At 38.1% G+C, this 17578-nt stretch overlaps 1 protein-coding gene across 1 annotated transcript in view; it reads left to right on the forward strand.

Annotated features, from left to right (window-relative positions):
- Nucleotides 1-17578, forward strand: part of LOC125278851 (A-kinase anchor protein 7-like) — a 39827-nt gene that overhangs the window by 7470 nt on the left and 14779 nt on the right. Inside the window, 4 exon segments of the mRNA XM_048208221.1 lie at nt 1903-2063; nt 2442-2554; nt 5080-5187; nt 5189-5228. Of these exon segments, the coding sequence (XP_048064178.1) occupies nt 1903-2063; nt 2442-2554; nt 5080-5187; nt 5189-5228 (422 nt within the window).

A 17578-nucleotide genomic window follows, 5' to 3' on the forward strand; every position in this document is an offset into this window, starting at 1 on the left:
TCTCTCTGCAAGCACACTGCACTCGCAATTAAATCAATCAAAATCACAGCCAATCGGAAGAGCGTGTGGGCGGAGTCTCTCTGCAAGCTCACTGCACTCGCAATTAAATCAATCAAAAATCACAGCCAATCGGAAGAGAGTGTGGGCGGAGTCTCTCTGCAAGCACACTGCACTCGCAATTAAATCAATCAAAAATCACAGCCAATCGGAAGAGCGTGTGGGCGGAGTCTCTCTGCAAGCTCACTGCACTCGCAATTAAATCAATCAAAAATCACAGCCAATCGGAAGAGCGTGTGGGCGGAGTCTCTCTGCAAGCTCACTGCACTCGCAATTAAATCAATCAAAAATCACAGCCAATCGGAAGAGAGTGTGGGCGGAGTCTCTCTGCAAGCTCACTGCACTCGCAACCAAATCAATCAGAAATCACAGCCAATCGGAAGAGCGTGTGGGCGGAGTCTCTCTGCAAGCTCACTGCACTCGCAACCAAATCAATCAGAAATCACAGCCAATCGGAAGAGAGTGTGGGCGGAGTCTCTCTGCAAGCACACTGCACTCGTTCATAAACTCATAAATATTACATTATTTAAACAATATTAAAAATACATACTGAGTTACAGACTTGTTTGTTCACAGCTCTTGTTCTTGTTTCCTTTCAATTATTTTCAAGATCTGAGGTGAATTATCTATTGCTACATTCAGTACAGCTATAAAAGTCATCCAAAATGTTATTCAAACTCACATGAAATTCTTTTAACATTAAATAAAGTACATAATCAGTGCTTTTTTTTATAATAATAATAATAATAATAATAAAAGTATCATACTTTTATAATCATTGTCATACTTTGTAAAAAAATGACTTGAGACCATGCTATAAGAGGAATAAATAATTCCAGGCTGCTAAATTATTATTGAAAAATAATTTGATCTCAATTAAACAATTCAATGATCTATTATCGGACAGTTTTTAATAATTCACCGATCTGTTGTCAGTTATTTCTTATGTAACACACGGTTTATTGCTCTTTAAAACAGCAGCGACAGTTGTATGATAAAAGACACTAATGATCAATCATAAAATAATTGCAATAAACAATTCTTCTTCAGGCAAGTAAGATTATCATAGAATGCAACAGTCGGTTCCTGAAGTAAAATCTCCATCTGATTTTTTAACAATAACTTATAAACCTGTAAAGTCAGTCGTACTGTGAGCTACGAGGTTGTTAATCGATGGCATTTGCTTCTGTTAGCCCGTTTCAACTTAATCATGTTTAACAGCGGAATTCGTGGTGAAAAACTACATTACCCATAATGCTGTGCAGAAAATTCCTCCAATCAGAGAGTGGATGAAGAGTCCCATGAAGCACTGCGAATGAAAAATCAAGCCGTTCTCAAAATACTTAAAAATATTTGTGCATATTTTGCAATAAACTTAAAATATATTGTTTATATATACAGATGAAATCAAGATCTTTAAATGAATAGTTTTACATTTCTCCATCATATCATTCTCAATGTTTCATGGGATTGTAGTTCATTCCCTCACTGAAGTTCACACTCTTGTATCTTTTGTATTTTATCTGATTTTCAAAAACTTTCAAATCAAAGTTTGTAATGTCATGTTTCTCCTCGTAGCTGGTTGGTTTGTTTCATGGCTTATGATGCTTTAACAAAGACATTTTTGAAATCCCTATGGGAGAAATGAATGGAAAAAATATTTCCTGAACCAATGTATCTGAATGCTTGATTGTGATTGGTCAGTGATGTCATTCTGTAGTCTAATGTTTGTATATAATGACTCTGTCACAGTGACAACATGCAATAAATCTCAAACCACAGCAGTAATTATGACACGACTAACAGGATCTGTGTGTGTGTGTGTGTGTGTGTGTGTGTGTGCAGCGCTGCGTCTACTCTCTCAGCGCTGGAGGCTCCTCTGAACGCGCTGCTGGCGGGACGCCGGCTGATCCTGCCCTTCTGTGGAGTCGGACACTTTAAACAGGAAGTGGTGTTTGTTCAGATCACAGAAGGAGAGCATCTGAACACACTCACGCTCATGGCAGGTACATCGCTCTTCCTCTCTCCTCATCCTCTCCTCAGTGCAGTTCAAACCTCACTTATAAAATCTGCCATTGGCTGAGTAAAAAAATCGTTTAATGGCTTTATTGTTTCCAGTGTTGGAGATTGATATGATGTAAAAATCTCTCATCTCCACCGGTGATTATGTGAGCACAGTGTTTTGGATCCCTGCTGGAAGTGAAAACACCTTCAAGATCCTGAGAGCTCAGTCTGCTAATGTCATCCCTCTCTCTCTGTATTGATTATGTTCTTGTCTTACATCGAGGACGGTCTCAGGCCCGTCCGCGGGAAGGCTGTAAATAGACTATCCCAGGATGCATCTGTGTCTCTGAGGCTGTGTGTGTGTGTTTCTCTCCACCCAGAGAGTGTGAGGAAGGCGTTTGAGGAGAGCGGCATCGTTTCTGGAGATGACAAAGCCTTCAAACCTCATCTGACGTTCCTCAAACTCTCACGAGCTCCCAAACTACGCAAGCAGGTAAGACGTGTGTGTGTGTGTGTGTGTGTGTGTGTGTGTGTGTGTGTGCTGAAGGAGGAGTTTTATTTATCTGATCATAAGCAAATACTGCAGAGTCTGTGTGTTTTAGTTTGCCATCTTACTCTCTGCTCTTTTCACATAAACAGCGTTGAGATTCTGCAGGTTTCCTCTGAACGAGATGAGCTGAAGCGTTACGATCAGTGCTGTGATTACAGCTGATTCTCACCGCGGTTCAGGACTGTTCCTGTAGACATAATGCAGAATAAATTCACTGTAATACTGCTTTGTCAATGACAACAGTGATATTTGACATTTATTTTTGGCAATCATGATAAACTATTCTTCCACCCAATCATATAGTCTATCTGTGCAGTCACAGGTGTGTATAATTCAGCTTTGATTAGTGAAAATGCGCCTGATGTGCCCATTTCTAAAGCTGTTAATGATACAGAATCGTTCAAAAGTTAAATCATTTTATCCCTTAAAACTCATCTTTGATCACCAGAATGACATATTTAAATGTTTTTTTTTTTCATGCCTTAAAAATAGCTTGAATGTAACTCTACACTCTTGCCTCATTTAGTATACGCAGTTCTATGAATATGCAAATTAGCCCCACCCCCACTGACTCGCACCAGCTCTCGTTGACGATCACACTTTGACATGATTGGTTACAAGATAGTTTGTGACGTCAGAAACACCAGCGATTTTAAACCGTGTTTTTGAGACTGTCTTTGTTGAGATAAACATTTCATGGCCCCCAGAATATTTTGTTGTATGAATATATGAACGTGCAATATATCAAAAGAAAGAACAGAGCCTCTGCTTTTAAACAAACAAACAAAAAAACTTAAAGGGTTAGTTCACCCAAAAATGAAGTTTCACACCCATAAGACCTTCGTTCATCTTCAAAACATAAATTAAGATATTTTTGATGAAATCCGATGGCTCAGTGAGGCCTGCATAGCCAGCAATGACATTTCCTCTCTCAAGATCCATTAATGCACTAAAAACATATTTAAATCAGTTCATGTGAGTACAGTGGTTCAATATTAATATTATAAAGCGATGAGAATGCTTTTTTTTTGCGCCAAAATAACAAAATAACGACTTTATTCAACAATATCTAGTGATGGGCGATTTCAAAACACTGCTTCATGAAGCTTTACGAATCTTTTATTTTGAATCAGTGATTCAGGAGCATGAATCAAACTGCCAAAGTCACATGATTTCAGTAAACGAGGCTTCGTTATGTCATATGTGTTTAGGAATTTCAATAGTTCATGTGACTTTGGCAGTTTAATGTGAGCTCTGAACCACTGATTCAAAACAAAAGATTCGTAAAGCTTCATGAAGCAGTGTTTTGAAATCACTCATCACTAGATATTGTTGAATAAAGTCATTATTTTGTTATTTTGGCGCACAAAAAGTATTCTCATCACTTTACAACATTAAGGATGAACCACTGTAGTCACATGACTGTTTTAAATATGTCTTTAGTAGCTTTCTGGCTATCTGAAAGTGTAAATGATCTTGCTGTTAATAGAGGCCTCACTGAACCATCGGATTTTATCAAAAATATCTTAATTTGTGTTCTGAAGATGAACGAAGGTCTTACGCGTGTGGAACGGCATGAGGGGGGAGTAATTAATGACATTATTTTCATTTTTGGGTGAACTAACCCTTTAACATGCGTTCTTTTTTATCAGCACTTGAATGTGGGTTTTATTTTTTTTTAAAAATAACAAAAAGCTGATAAAATTGCGTTTTGTCGAAGACAAATGCTTTGCTTTTAACGCTTGTTTCTGCTCTGTGTTTTAATCCGGAGATTCTGTACACTTTCAGAAGATCCGTAATAGCGCCCCCTACCATATAACAGTGAAAACACAGGAAGCTGGAAAATTGGATGGACCCTGGAGGCACGTAAACCTGTTGTATGAGACTCGAAAACAAAACTAAAATAGCATGAATAGTAATAATATTTCACAATATCACTGTTTTTACTGTATTTTGGATAAAAAATACAGCTTTATTGAGCAGAAGAGACTCTTTCAGAAACATTAAGAAATCAATACTGATTCGGTTTGATGGTGTTGTGAGGATGAAGCCATCTGCTCAGACAGTGAGGGGTGAGACTGACGCCAGATCTTCTGTTCTGCTCCAGCACAATCAAATCAAACACACATTACACAGCTTTAACCTCCCACTAACTTGAAACAGACGGCTCACCCTCATGTCCCAGAGTTCACGCTGCTCTTATCCTTATGATGAAAGGGACTGGATCTCAAACTCTGACATTGGCTGATCCGTTCCTTCAGTGTGTACGTGACGGACAGACAGTGCTTCTTCTTCATGTGCAGGACACGGATAGGAGGCGCGTCTGTAATCTTCCCACAGGACAGGCTTCCTGCTGGGGTTATCGGCCACGACAGACGCTTCCAGCCCCGCTGTACAGTCTCTTCCCTCACCAGTCCTTCTGTTTGCTCCAGACTTACTGTGTGACGCGTGTGCGTGTGTCTTCGCAGGGCGTTAAGAAGCTGGATCCGGCGCTGTTCTCCGACTTCGAGAGCCGTGTGTTTGGAGACGAATGCGTGTGTAGAGTGGACCTGTGCTCCATGCTCAAGAAAAAGACCCGAAGATGGATACTACCACTGCGAGAAGAGCGTCACGTTCAGTGAGTAAACCACGTTCATCTTTGTACATCTGGTTCCTCTGGTATGAAGCAGTGCTTCTGGACTGGACAGGGTCAGGGGTGTAACGGAGGTTTGGACAGCAGAGTGAACAGGAGAAACACTGATATACACTCAGTTCAGCATCAGTTCTCGTGTCGGTCCAGTGAAGAAGCACTGCTGTAGAGCACATCTTCTGGCTTGTGATTTGGGCTCAGGTTTGCAGGTCATTTCCAAACTCCAGGTCTTTTATTTCAGTCTGTGTGATGGTTTTGGATAATAATGCCGTATTATATACCACAGTGCTGTTTTGTCTTGTTACAGTGTTGGTAGTAAATGTACATGAAGAGTGTTTACTCTTCCTCTGTGTTACCTGGAACGAGTAATTCACGTTTATTTGTCATTTGACAGCTTCAGGGCTTTGCTGAAAAACAGCATTATGGTAAAATGGATCATTATTGACAGAGTTTTGCTTCAGGAACGGCCGTTTCTTTCAGTCTTTCCCTCTGTTTGGCCTAAAACACTGTTCGGGCTGATCCAGTTTGAAATGTTGACTGCACACACTGAGGTTTTTCAGACTTTCCATCTCTGCATTCTCTCCATATTTACAATTCTTTGCAGTCTTTAGCCGCTGTCTGCATCACGCTTTATCTTCACTGAAACTGAAGCTAGTTCACTCCCTCTAAATGTTCAGTCTTTGAATTCTTGCATCATTATGACTAAAAGTTTGCTAAGAAGTATTTCCTACTAAAGCAAGGATGTATTGGACTCATAGCAGACTGGTGGGCTTGGCGTTGGACGGCAACATGCCCAGTGGATTATGGGTGTTAAGATTTCCTACCTATTTTTTTCTCTGTTTTGTAGAATTGATTTCAGCATTTTTCACCTTTCTAGAGGCAGCTCAGTTTTACACTGCTAAAAATGCTTTTCTTACTTGGTATTTTTGTCTTGTTTCCAGTCAAAATATCTAAAAATTCTTAAATCAAGATGCATTTTCTGTACAAGAAAAATGACAAGTCTTGTTTCCTGGGGGGAAAAAAATCTCCATTAAAGCTGCAGTCCGTAACTTTTTTTTGGTTAAACATGATCCAAAATCAATTTGAGCAAGTACATAACCAGCCAGTGTTCAGCCGTACCTTAGCCTGATTCACAACGGTAAGATTGTAATAATGTTTTATAATTAAATCAGTACTGGTGAGTTTCTGCAGGAAATTCAAGCATGCAGCCGCTCGTCTTTGCGTCATTATGTCACGTTTGTTTACATGAAGAAGGAGTCCCAGCTAGTAGCTATATCATGTGAAGATGAGGTGCAGGTGACGGATCATTTATAGCCTGTTCTCACAGCAGCTGCAATAAGTAAATTTATCATTTTGATGGTGGATTGTAATCCAGAATGATCAAAATGACGATCATCAGTGACAACTGGAGATTCACCCGTAGTCAAAAGCAAAAGACGTCGGACTGTGGAGTGGCTACAGAAATTGAAATCTACAGGTAACACTAATACACACTAAATAATACACAATTTGAGGACCAACTATAACAATAATAATTTGCACAATTTGACGTGATCCAAGCTAAGCAATCATTAGATTTAATCGCCATTGGCAGCGCGATTTATTGTAATGCTTTTTTTCTCAGTTGGTCAGAACAAAACTGGCATGTTACTTACTTGTTCAGATGATATTTTCCAGTGAAAATTCTTATTTTGGTCACACTTTCAAGACGTAGAATCTAGTGTTGCACGATATACCGGAACTAGAAAGGTATCGCGATACCCTGCTTTTAAAAACGGTCCGGTTCTTCATTTTATTAGTACCGGTACTTTTGAGTGCCAGCTGTATTTCCTAATGTGCTGCTTCTAAGGCACATTGAGTACGTGTTTATTCCTCTCAATTGCGCAACGGCTTTTATGGTGACGAAACGAGAGGTGTGGTTGCAAATACAGGTGCAGACCGTCCACAAATTGTTGAGAAAGCAGATGCACGAAGCGAAATATGGCATTATTTTGCTTACATTGCCGACTGTCAGGGCAAGCCCACGGACACCACAAAGCCCGTCTGCAAAAGATGTTACAAAATAACACAAGCGAAGGGAGTCAAAAGCATCTTGCCGTCAAACATCCCGATTTGTACAAAGAATTTAAAGAGCGACAGGTTAGTGAATGTGATACCAGCATTATGTTTATGCTCTCAAACATTAAATGAGTGTTATTTATTTATTTTACTCGTGCAAGCAGACCTGAGGTGTATTATTGAGTCTAAGTTTAATAAGTGATATCTGGTTGCAAAAATAAAATTAATTTAAAAATATATAAATATGTGAAGGCAAGGGCGTAGATTTGGTTTCAACTTTGGGGGGGTTGAACGTTGGTATGGTTGTATTGTATTGGGGGTGTTGTAACTGATGGATTTGAATATTGGGGGGGTTACATCCCCCCCATCCCCCCCACAAACTACGCCCCTGTGTGAAGGGTATATACGGTTATTTTAAACCAATTTATGCTTTAATAACATTGCTTTATTTACAGTAATATATTTTTTACAATAATCTTACTGTCAAAAACACTTAAATGTATAAAAAAGCATAACAGCAAATAATTTACAATTTTATTGAGCGTGAAAATAATAAACATTAAAAATTATATTAAATCTAACTCTAACTTCACGGCAATGAAGCTCAAATCCAGAATGATCAGCTGCACACTGGTGAAGAAAGAAGTTCTGTCATATGTTATTTATTTACTTTTCCTGCTGTTTTAGGTTTTTGCCATAGTATCGCTTAAATATCGGTATCGTGATATTTAAGTTGGGTATCGTATCGAAGTCAAAATTTTGGTATCGTGACAACACTAGTAGAATCTGTGATTCTGAAGTTCAGTTTCCACACCGGTTCAGTGACTGACAGCAAACATCATCTGCGCTGAGGAGCCGTGCCGACGCACAACCCACGAAAAGATGATAATTCTGCAAATAACTGCAATTGCAGGTTTCAAACAGAGATGGCGACAAAGAGGCAAATCTTACAGACTGCAGCTTTAAGTGCATTTTGCTTAAAACAAGTAAAATTATCTGCCAATGGAGTAAGAAAAAAATGTCATTTGTCAAAATGTAATTTTCTTGTATAGAAAATGTATCTTGATTTATCTCGAGAATTTGTACTTGAAATAAGAAAAATATTGAAAGCCCGTCCTGGTGAAGCACATCTGAGTAACTGTATTTTTAAGGTGGGACACTACAGGTTAAATCCACAGTGTTTTCAGGCACTGGTCAATCTTGAGACTTTGGGCTATTTTGCTTCTTCCATAACTTGACTTCTTTCTGACAATACACATTTCAGGGATAATGTACATCCAGACGGTTGTTAGCGTACAATAAACTCCTGACGGGATGATCAGACCTGATGTGAAGCGCTTCCTGAAGGACTTTATTTTAGGATAACAACCGGCTGAATGCACATTATCCTGCTTATCACGCTGCACTAAATATTGATTTGAGATATTTTATTAGATCATTAAACGCACAGCTTTGAGCCTAGATGAATGAACGAACCGTTAAAAAGGGACAGTGTTCAGATTAATGACTCATTACACGGCTTTTCACCACATTAGTGACAGTTTGTGAGAGCTTTTCCATCCCTTCATCTTCTGCTTCCAGTACTAGATAGATTTTCTTGATGTTTTTTTCCTGATTTGTCTAGAGGGAATATGCCCTGAATAGCAGTTTTCCATATGTCCTCTAGGGAAGCTTTTATCTGGGAATTAAGTAGGTGTGATATTCCCATATATACATTTGTGTTTACATGAGACTTGAAGGTACTTCAGTGAATACTGTGGTACTTCCTCTGAAATGCTTGATTCATTCTTCTTCTTATTCTTACACAGGTTCACCTCATATTTCACGTGTATTTGTAATAAATTCGTACTCGGAGTAGTTGTATAATCCGTGAGCGGATAACGAATCTAAATCATGAGGCAGGCAAACCTGATCAAAGCACAGGTAAGCAGTGTACGATGCAAACAGGAAGTGACTCGTGAAGAGATCAGTATTCGGCAGATGTCTCTGCTGTGATTAAACTGCAGAACAACAACAGGAACACGGTGAAAATGGGCTTTTAACTCGTCTGAGGACACAGTTCATGAACTCTGAAGGAATATCTTCATCTTTATTTATTATTCATCTTTACAATAAGCTTTATTAGTTAACTCAAACTAACCATAAACAAAAATTCTACAGCATTTATTAGTCTTAGTTCACTTCAGCATGCTGTGGGCTGTAGTGCACTGTGTAGACAGTCTTTATTATAATCCAAAATACTGGGTAGAAACAGGAAGTCAGGCAGGGAACAACTCTAACCACATAATAACAATAAACGAGAACCAAACTGAACAGGGTGCATTTACACCATGTTGTGATTACCGTAATTATGAGATTTCCACATGCAAAAAGTGTCCAGGTCCTCGTAGAGCTCGTAATTACAGCTTGTAAGATGGGAATTTTCTGAGAGCTCCCACTTGTACCTCCTGACCGCTGCAGATTCATCTAGGCGCTGATAGTGTTTCCACAGAAAAGCATAATTTCAACATCAAAAACAACATCACGTGTAGTCATCTCGAGACTATGCTAATTACAACACGGCATGAACGCAGCAATATACAAGACGAACATAATGAGAGACGAGTGCAAATCAAACATAACCATAGGAACAAACATAATTAGTAAACATGGAAACTATCTATCTATCTATTTGTAATCTACTGACTGCCAGCAGGGTTGGGCAAAAATACATCAAAATGTATTTTAGAATAATATACAAAATACTCTAATTTTAAGTGTATCAAAATAAACTACAAAATACAGCAGCCACACCATGTATCAAAATAAACTACAGTATTTTTGTATTTTAAAAATTCCTCGCAAACCTTCCATCAGTTGGCCTATTTGATCGGTCCCTGCTTCATACTACAGTAACGTTAATCTGATCCATGAACATGATTTCTGACCAAGTCCCATCCTGATTCTTTTCCACCAGCTGAAGACAACACATCCCATGATTCCGCAAAATCAGGGATAAGCGACTGAATAAGCGACTTATAGTGGTGAAAATGTACACACAAAATGTACACATTTGATTCAATCTAAAACCAACTTTAGCTCGATAATAATTTTCCTATTGTCACTGTGAAGCTGTTTTGAGACAATGTGTATTGTGAAAAGCGCTATATAAATGAAGATGACTTGACTTGATGTTGTGGCTTTAACAGATCAAATATTCAAATATCCCTGTGATCTCCCAAATGAAGGTTAGTTTTATAGTAAACATTTTAATGTTTAACAATTGCAAATGACTCATATAATTGTATCCTAATTTATTTAATTGGTGTTTGGTAAAAAAGGGCCTACTTTGCATCAGCAACACTGACTCAGTGACAAACAAGTAATTTATAAGAAGAGAACTGATGGTGAATACTATTTTGTATTTGAAATACGTAATTGAAATACATGTATCAGAAATACTGCCCATCCCTGGCTGCCAGTAATGTTATTTCTAGTATTGATGTGTAATATCTGATATGTGAGCAGTGTAATGTGAAGTGTTTCTCAGTTCAGATGTAGACCAGATAAAATACTGACTGTCAGAACAGAAAAGACTTACAGAACTGATGTGAGCTCACTGGAGGGGTTTAGTGTTATTACACATGCTGACACCAGGGGGCAGTGTTGATTTGCTCTAGTTCATCTGAAGCTCTTAGTTTCTGTTCAAGCAGTCATTATCTCTGACAGATCTCTGATTAGATGCCAAATATCACAGTAAATCTGTGACTGTTTTGTATTAGCACCATCTTGAATGACATTGTTTGGATGAAATCCCATAGTTGGTTAGCTTCTGTGGTTACCACAGTATACTATTAGTGGTATACCATAGAAATACTGTGATTTATGTGTCAGGATCTGAGATGACGGTTTTGGCCTCCTAAACAAACTTTTAACCTCCTACATTCATTTCAGATGAATATTGCAGTGTTCATAAATGATTTATCGCTGCACATCATTGTTTCATGCTCCTCATAATCTTGAATCAGAATATCTTCTCCTCCCTCTTGCAGCATCTCTTCTCTTCTCTGATGATGAGGGCGGAGCAACCTGTCACTCACATGAGATCCACCAATAGCATCCATTCAATTCCCCACAGACAAAATCAAGCCCCGCCCAACATTTGTTCTTGTTTGCGAAGCGTTTCACTCTGATATACAGCACAATATAGCAGAAAAGACTAGCACAACATGCATGATGTCTTTAATGCATGCTTTATTTATTAGTTCCTAATAAAGCTAACCGTTCATTTTATTTACTCAAAGTCACACCGTTCCTGTCGTTTGGCTGTGAGTGTGTTAAAGCAGACCCAGAGCGTGAGGTGAGCAGTTTATAAATCTGATCTGAGTCACGATCAATAGTCTCTCAGTCAGCGTCTCCTGCTCTGATCAATACGCTCGCTCTATCTATAGCCCTTGAGGTGTGTGTCTGAGTGTCCAGATTACTGACACACATGTGTTTCTCCATCACTTCAGCAGATCTGCACTGAAGCGTTGGGCTTTTCTTGCTCTTTTCTAGAGTTTGATGGGACACACTGAACTCAGACGTCATCCAGAACATTTACTGAAATGAACAAGAAGCAACTTGTTCATAAAAAAATAATGATTTTGACAAAACAAACACCAGCTCATTAATATATAACCACCATATTTACATATCCACACCTATCCAGTATCTCAGTGTGGGCGTGGTTAGCTACTCATTTCACATGCAAAGAGGTCAGCCAATCATAAGAGGGCGTTTATATATAGAAGTCTGAGAGTAGTTTAATTGTTGGGGTCATGCGGTGGTAATGGTCATGGAAAATTAAAGATGAGGCAATTATTAATCTAGACAGACGAGCAGCCCGTATGATGTGTAAAGTCATCAGAGGCTCGTTATTCAGATGTGATGTTCCTGCTGCGAGACGATCATCTGGACTGGCACACGCTAATGAGGCTAATGAATCTGATCAACGTATTATTCGCTTCCTACAGCGGACTGATGAAGCATTTCTAGTGCGGATATTTATAGAAAGCAACACATTCTCCTCACATACAATGGAAGAATTGGTGTAGAATTTATTTTTAAAGCATTTTTGCTTAGAAATTGCTTGTAAATTTCACAAATAATTGTAAAAGAAGTGGCAAGTAAGCAAGTGTTTCTTTACTGGATGAATCAGTGTTTTTGAACAAATCTCCTGAATGAATGATTCAATGACTCACTCATAAAGACTTAAATTGTTTCATTACTGGGTGAATCAATGTTTTTGAACAAATCTCTTGAATGAATGATTCAATGACTCACTCATAAAGACTTAAATTGTTTCATTACTGGGTGAATCAGCATTTTTGAACAAATCTCATGAATGAATGATTCAGTGATTCACTCATAAAGACTTCACTTGTTTCATTACTGGATGAATCAGCATTTTTGAACAAATCTTTTGAATGAATGATTCAGTGACTCACTCATATACTCTGAATCAGCATTTTTGAACAAATCGCATAAATGAATGATTCAGTGACTCACTCAAAGTCTTCACTTGTTTCATTACTGGATGAATCAGCTTTTTTTAACAAATCTCTTGAATGAATGATTCAATGGCTCACTAATAAAGACTTCACTTGTTTCATTACTGGATGAATCAGCATTTTTGAACAAATCTTTTGAATGAATGATTCAGTGACTCACTCATATACTCTGAATCAGCATTTTTGAACAAATCTCATAAATGAATGATTCAGTGACTCACTCAAAGTCTTCACTTGTTTCATTACTGGATGAATCAGCTTTTTTTAACAAATCTCTTGAATGAATGATTCAATGGCTCACTAATAAAGACTTCACTTGTTTCATTACTGGATGAATCAGCATTTTTTAACAAATCTTTTGAATGAATGATTCAGTGACTCACTCATATACTCTGAATCAGCATTTTTGAACAAATCTCATAAATGAATGATTCAGTGACTCACTCAAAGTCTTCACTTGTTTCATTACTGGATGAATCAGCTTTTTTTAACAAATCTCATGAATGAATGATTCAATGACTCACTCAAAGACTTCACTTGTTTCATTACTGGGTGAATCAACATTTTTTAACAAATCTCATGAATGAATAATTCAATGACTCACTCATAAAGACTTAAATTGTTTCATTACTGGGTGAATCAGCATTTTTGAATGAATCTTTTGAATAAATGATTCAATGGCTCACTCATAAATACTGAATCAGCATTTTTGAACAAATCTCATGAATGAATGATTCAGTGATTCACTCATAAAGACTTCACTTGTTTCATTACTGGATGAATCAGCATTTTTGAACAAATCTTTTGAATGAATGATTCAATGACTCACTCATAAAGACTTCACTTTTAACACCATCTTTTAACGATTAATCACTCCTCTCTAATTTCCAGCTCCAGAAATCATTTTTACAGTGTATCCACAGTAAATATATACTGTATATCAGAACATGCAACGACATACATTCCTCTCGCTCAAACAGTAGATTATGCCGCTAGCAACACAAGGCCATGGGTTCGATTCCCTGCATGAACTGATCAAATGTGCATCATGAATGCAACATAAATCACAAATGCATAAATGTAAAGGTAATATCTGAATGCCCATCATTGACAACAGAATGATGTAGATATACTGCATGTTCTACCTTGATCTCCTGGTCAAAACTACTAAAATTCACCATTTAATACATTTTGTTTTAGCAAATCCTATTGCAGCAGCTGGTGACAGTATTATTGTAACACAGTTGCAGATGTGTTCTCTTCTTTGAGATTGAATCCTGTCATGTTCTGCTCCACACACACACACACACACACACACACACACAGATGGTGTTGTTAATATCTGACGGTGTCTGACCACAGCTCATCTAGGATAAGCTCGGCTCTCTAATCCCTGGATGACATGCCTTTCCAAAAACCACTCTTAAATCTTCCATTCGGCATCTTTCAGGAATGATCTTGAATCCTTCAGAATCTCTGAATATTTTGTAAGGAAATGCGTCTCCATAAATAATACTTCTCTTAATCTCTGAATATCAAGTTGCAAATTGCAAATACATTTGTCACTGTTAGTTTCAGATCTCGCTCCGATGTGGAGTTCAGACCTGCGGGTGTTTCGTTTACAGCCAGTATTGTGTGTGACGTCAGAGACGCTGGTCAGATGGACTCTCAGACTGTGTGTTCTGTGAAAGCGCCTCTGGCCAGTATTGATCACATGTGTGTTAATGCAGAGATCAGAGGAGAGAGATGGACGAGTGTGTTACAGGAGCCAAATATGATATGATCTTCATCAGAACAGCTGTGAAAAATTAGTATGACTGTTTCAACATTTACATATGCATGATTGATGGTCCAGGGTTGATGACTCTGTGAGGATGTGTGTGTTTGTGATCAGTTTGGTTTTGTTATGCTGAATGTTGTGGTAATGAAGTCCTGATGGACACACTGAATGTGGTATTTAATGAAATGTGTAATGCGATTTGCAGCTTTACAGATTGGATTACTATATGGTGAAGTGTTTCATTACTGTGATAGGAACTTACTGATCTCATGCTTCAAGATTTTGGTTGCATCAAGTATTTTTATCAGGGAGCTGCTAGAAAGTCACGTCACACTGCTTAAATCCTGCAGTCAGCAGACCAGAGACGCCTGTGGTGAAACGAAAGGAGACAAACCAGACTACTCTGAGGTCCAGTTCACTGCTTTAACATTATGTCAACGTTAGTTCGCTGTATTACTGTAGTGTTCACACGGCACGAATGAAATGTGATCAGGAAGGTTTACTGACAGCCGTTTGCCTTTATGGGGTTAAATGAAGTACTGACTGATGTTATGTCATTATGAAACGCTTGTTTTTACAATAAGCTTTATGAGCGTCACACCATATCTCTCGTCTCTGTTGCTAAAAATGTGGCAGAAGTGAATTTCTGGTTCTCAGAAAGACTCCAGAACAGACAACCTTACAACAGGAAAGTTTTCTTTACATAAATACAATGTTCTCTGTTGGTTGGGAGAATGTTTCCAGTGTGTTCCCAGAATTGGTTTCCCAAAAAATAACCAAACGGGAACCATATGAGAACATTAGGGGAATGTTCTGTGTTTGCTGGGAATACAAAAAAGGTGTTGTTTGCTAGATTTCTGTCTTAAATCCCCATCAATAAAGCCATTCATGTTTATCCTTCCTGAAGGTGCTGTTTTAACATTCTCTAGACGTCTGCCGTCCGTCCATGATAACATCATATTCTTGCAAACAAACCAGTGATTTGACCAAACGAAGCAGCTTCTTTATGCTTGAACACACCCTATAGTGAATGTCTCATTATCATTCTTTGTTTTTTTACACGTCGAATGCATAGCCTGAACTGAACTGACACATGCGCTTCAGAAAGTTTCATCTTTGTCCAGTGTCTGCGCTATTTCTCTCCAGAAGTTATGACTAATAAAAATGTCTTTGTGTTCTTTTAAACTAAAGTTGTGTCTCTCATAACCCCTCACCGCCTCTGTTGTTCTTGCATTCTCTGGTATTGTTGTTGTTGTTCTGTATCTTCTTTAGTTTTCTATTGTGAAACAACGGCCCCGGCCAGTGCTGCCACCTTGTGGAACAACTGATTAGTGCAAAACAAGTTCAATGTGCGTACAAGCGTTTAAGCGCAGTTGCCGGTGACAAAATTTGCATCACGCTTGCACATAAAAATCTAAGTACAGACACATTATGTGTTTGCAAACAGCGATGGCTGCAGAAAATGACAGTTCTGCAGTAGCAGTCTATGGAAGTCACAGAATAAAAGAATTAATTTTGAGTTTATATCTCACAATTATGACTTTTTTTATCGCAAATCCAAGTTTATATTACATATTTTTTAGAAGGAAAAACAGAATTGTGAGATTTTCCTCAGAATTTTAAGTTTATATCCTGCAATTCTGAATTTCCCCCATCAGAAATGTGATATAAACTCACAATTGTGAATTATAAGTCCGAACTGAGAGATATAAACACGCAAATGCAAGAAAAAAAGTCAGAATTGTGAAATAAAAATGTTATATGCTATGTTTAAAAGTTATGTAAAATGTTATAGGTTTAAATATTATATCATGCTGCAACTATGAACTGCATATGTGAATATTATGTAGACTTACTGTTTCCATCAAATTCCTGCTTTAATAGTAGACCAATCGTCACAGGTTTCATCAGTCCGGTCTGTGACTTGCAACATAAAAGTCTATATTTTTTGCATTCTGATTCTGACATCCAAAAACACAACAAAAGATTTTTCTCTTATTCAGTGGATTTTGCACATTTTCCTCCACTTGCTACTGCTGTTTTTCTGTCACTGTGAGCGCGCAGCTGCGAGTGACGTAACTGTGACGTCTGCTCTGAATTGGTCTATACTTTGGGCTTTAGTCAGTGAAGTGTGTGTGTGTGTGTGTGTGTGTGTGTGTGTGAGACGCTAGTTCTCATGACTGTTTGTTGTTGAATTGTCATGCTTTGGAAATGTGTGTTTATCAGAAATAGAGCCAAACATCTGTCTCTCTGCCTCAGTCTTCAGGTTGGCATATGTATTTCAGCATCACTATAGTATCATGGCATCAATCCAGTGAACAGAATCAATAATTATCATTCTGCACAGTTATTTCATTCCCAGACTCTTCAGTGACGATACAGTGAGAATATTAACTAAAACCAAAGCCAAACAGAATCTGAGTGAATTCATCTGTGACTGTCAGTAGGCTTGTTCAAGATGCACCGATCGGTGTATGACATCAAAGAGCGAATCAACAGCATAGGTGTCGAATGCTCTCAAACGCTCTCGCGGTACTTTGATGTCATACACCGATCAGTCTGCCATCTCGAACAAGCCTAGTGTTTTCTGAAGTCAGTTCACCGTGTGCAGCAAACAGCTACTGCAAAAAAAAATCATCTCAATGTTCATTTTCAAATAGTTATAAAAAAATGAACCTGTAATATGATAACATTTTGATCATAGATCTGAACTTAAATGGTTGTAATTTATGAACGCTGGAATACAGACCAAAGATGGACTCTTTTTAAAGGATTAGTTCACTTTCAAATAAAATTTTCCTGATAATTTACTCACCCACATGTCATCCAAGATGTTCATGTCTTTCTTTCTTCAGTCGAAAAGAAATTAAAGTTTTCGATGAAAACATTCCAGGATTTTTCTCCTTATAGTGGACTTCAATGGGCACCAAACAGTTGAAGGTCAAAATTACAGTTTCAGTGCAGCTTCA

Source organism: Megalobrama amblycephala, linkage group LG11 (genome assembly GCF_018812025.1).
Source record: "Megalobrama amblycephala isolate DHTTF-2021 linkage group LG11, ASM1881202v1, whole genome shotgun sequence".
NCBI classification, from domain to species: Eukaryota; Metazoa; Chordata; class Actinopteri; order Cypriniformes; family Xenocyprididae; genus Megalobrama; species Megalobrama amblycephala.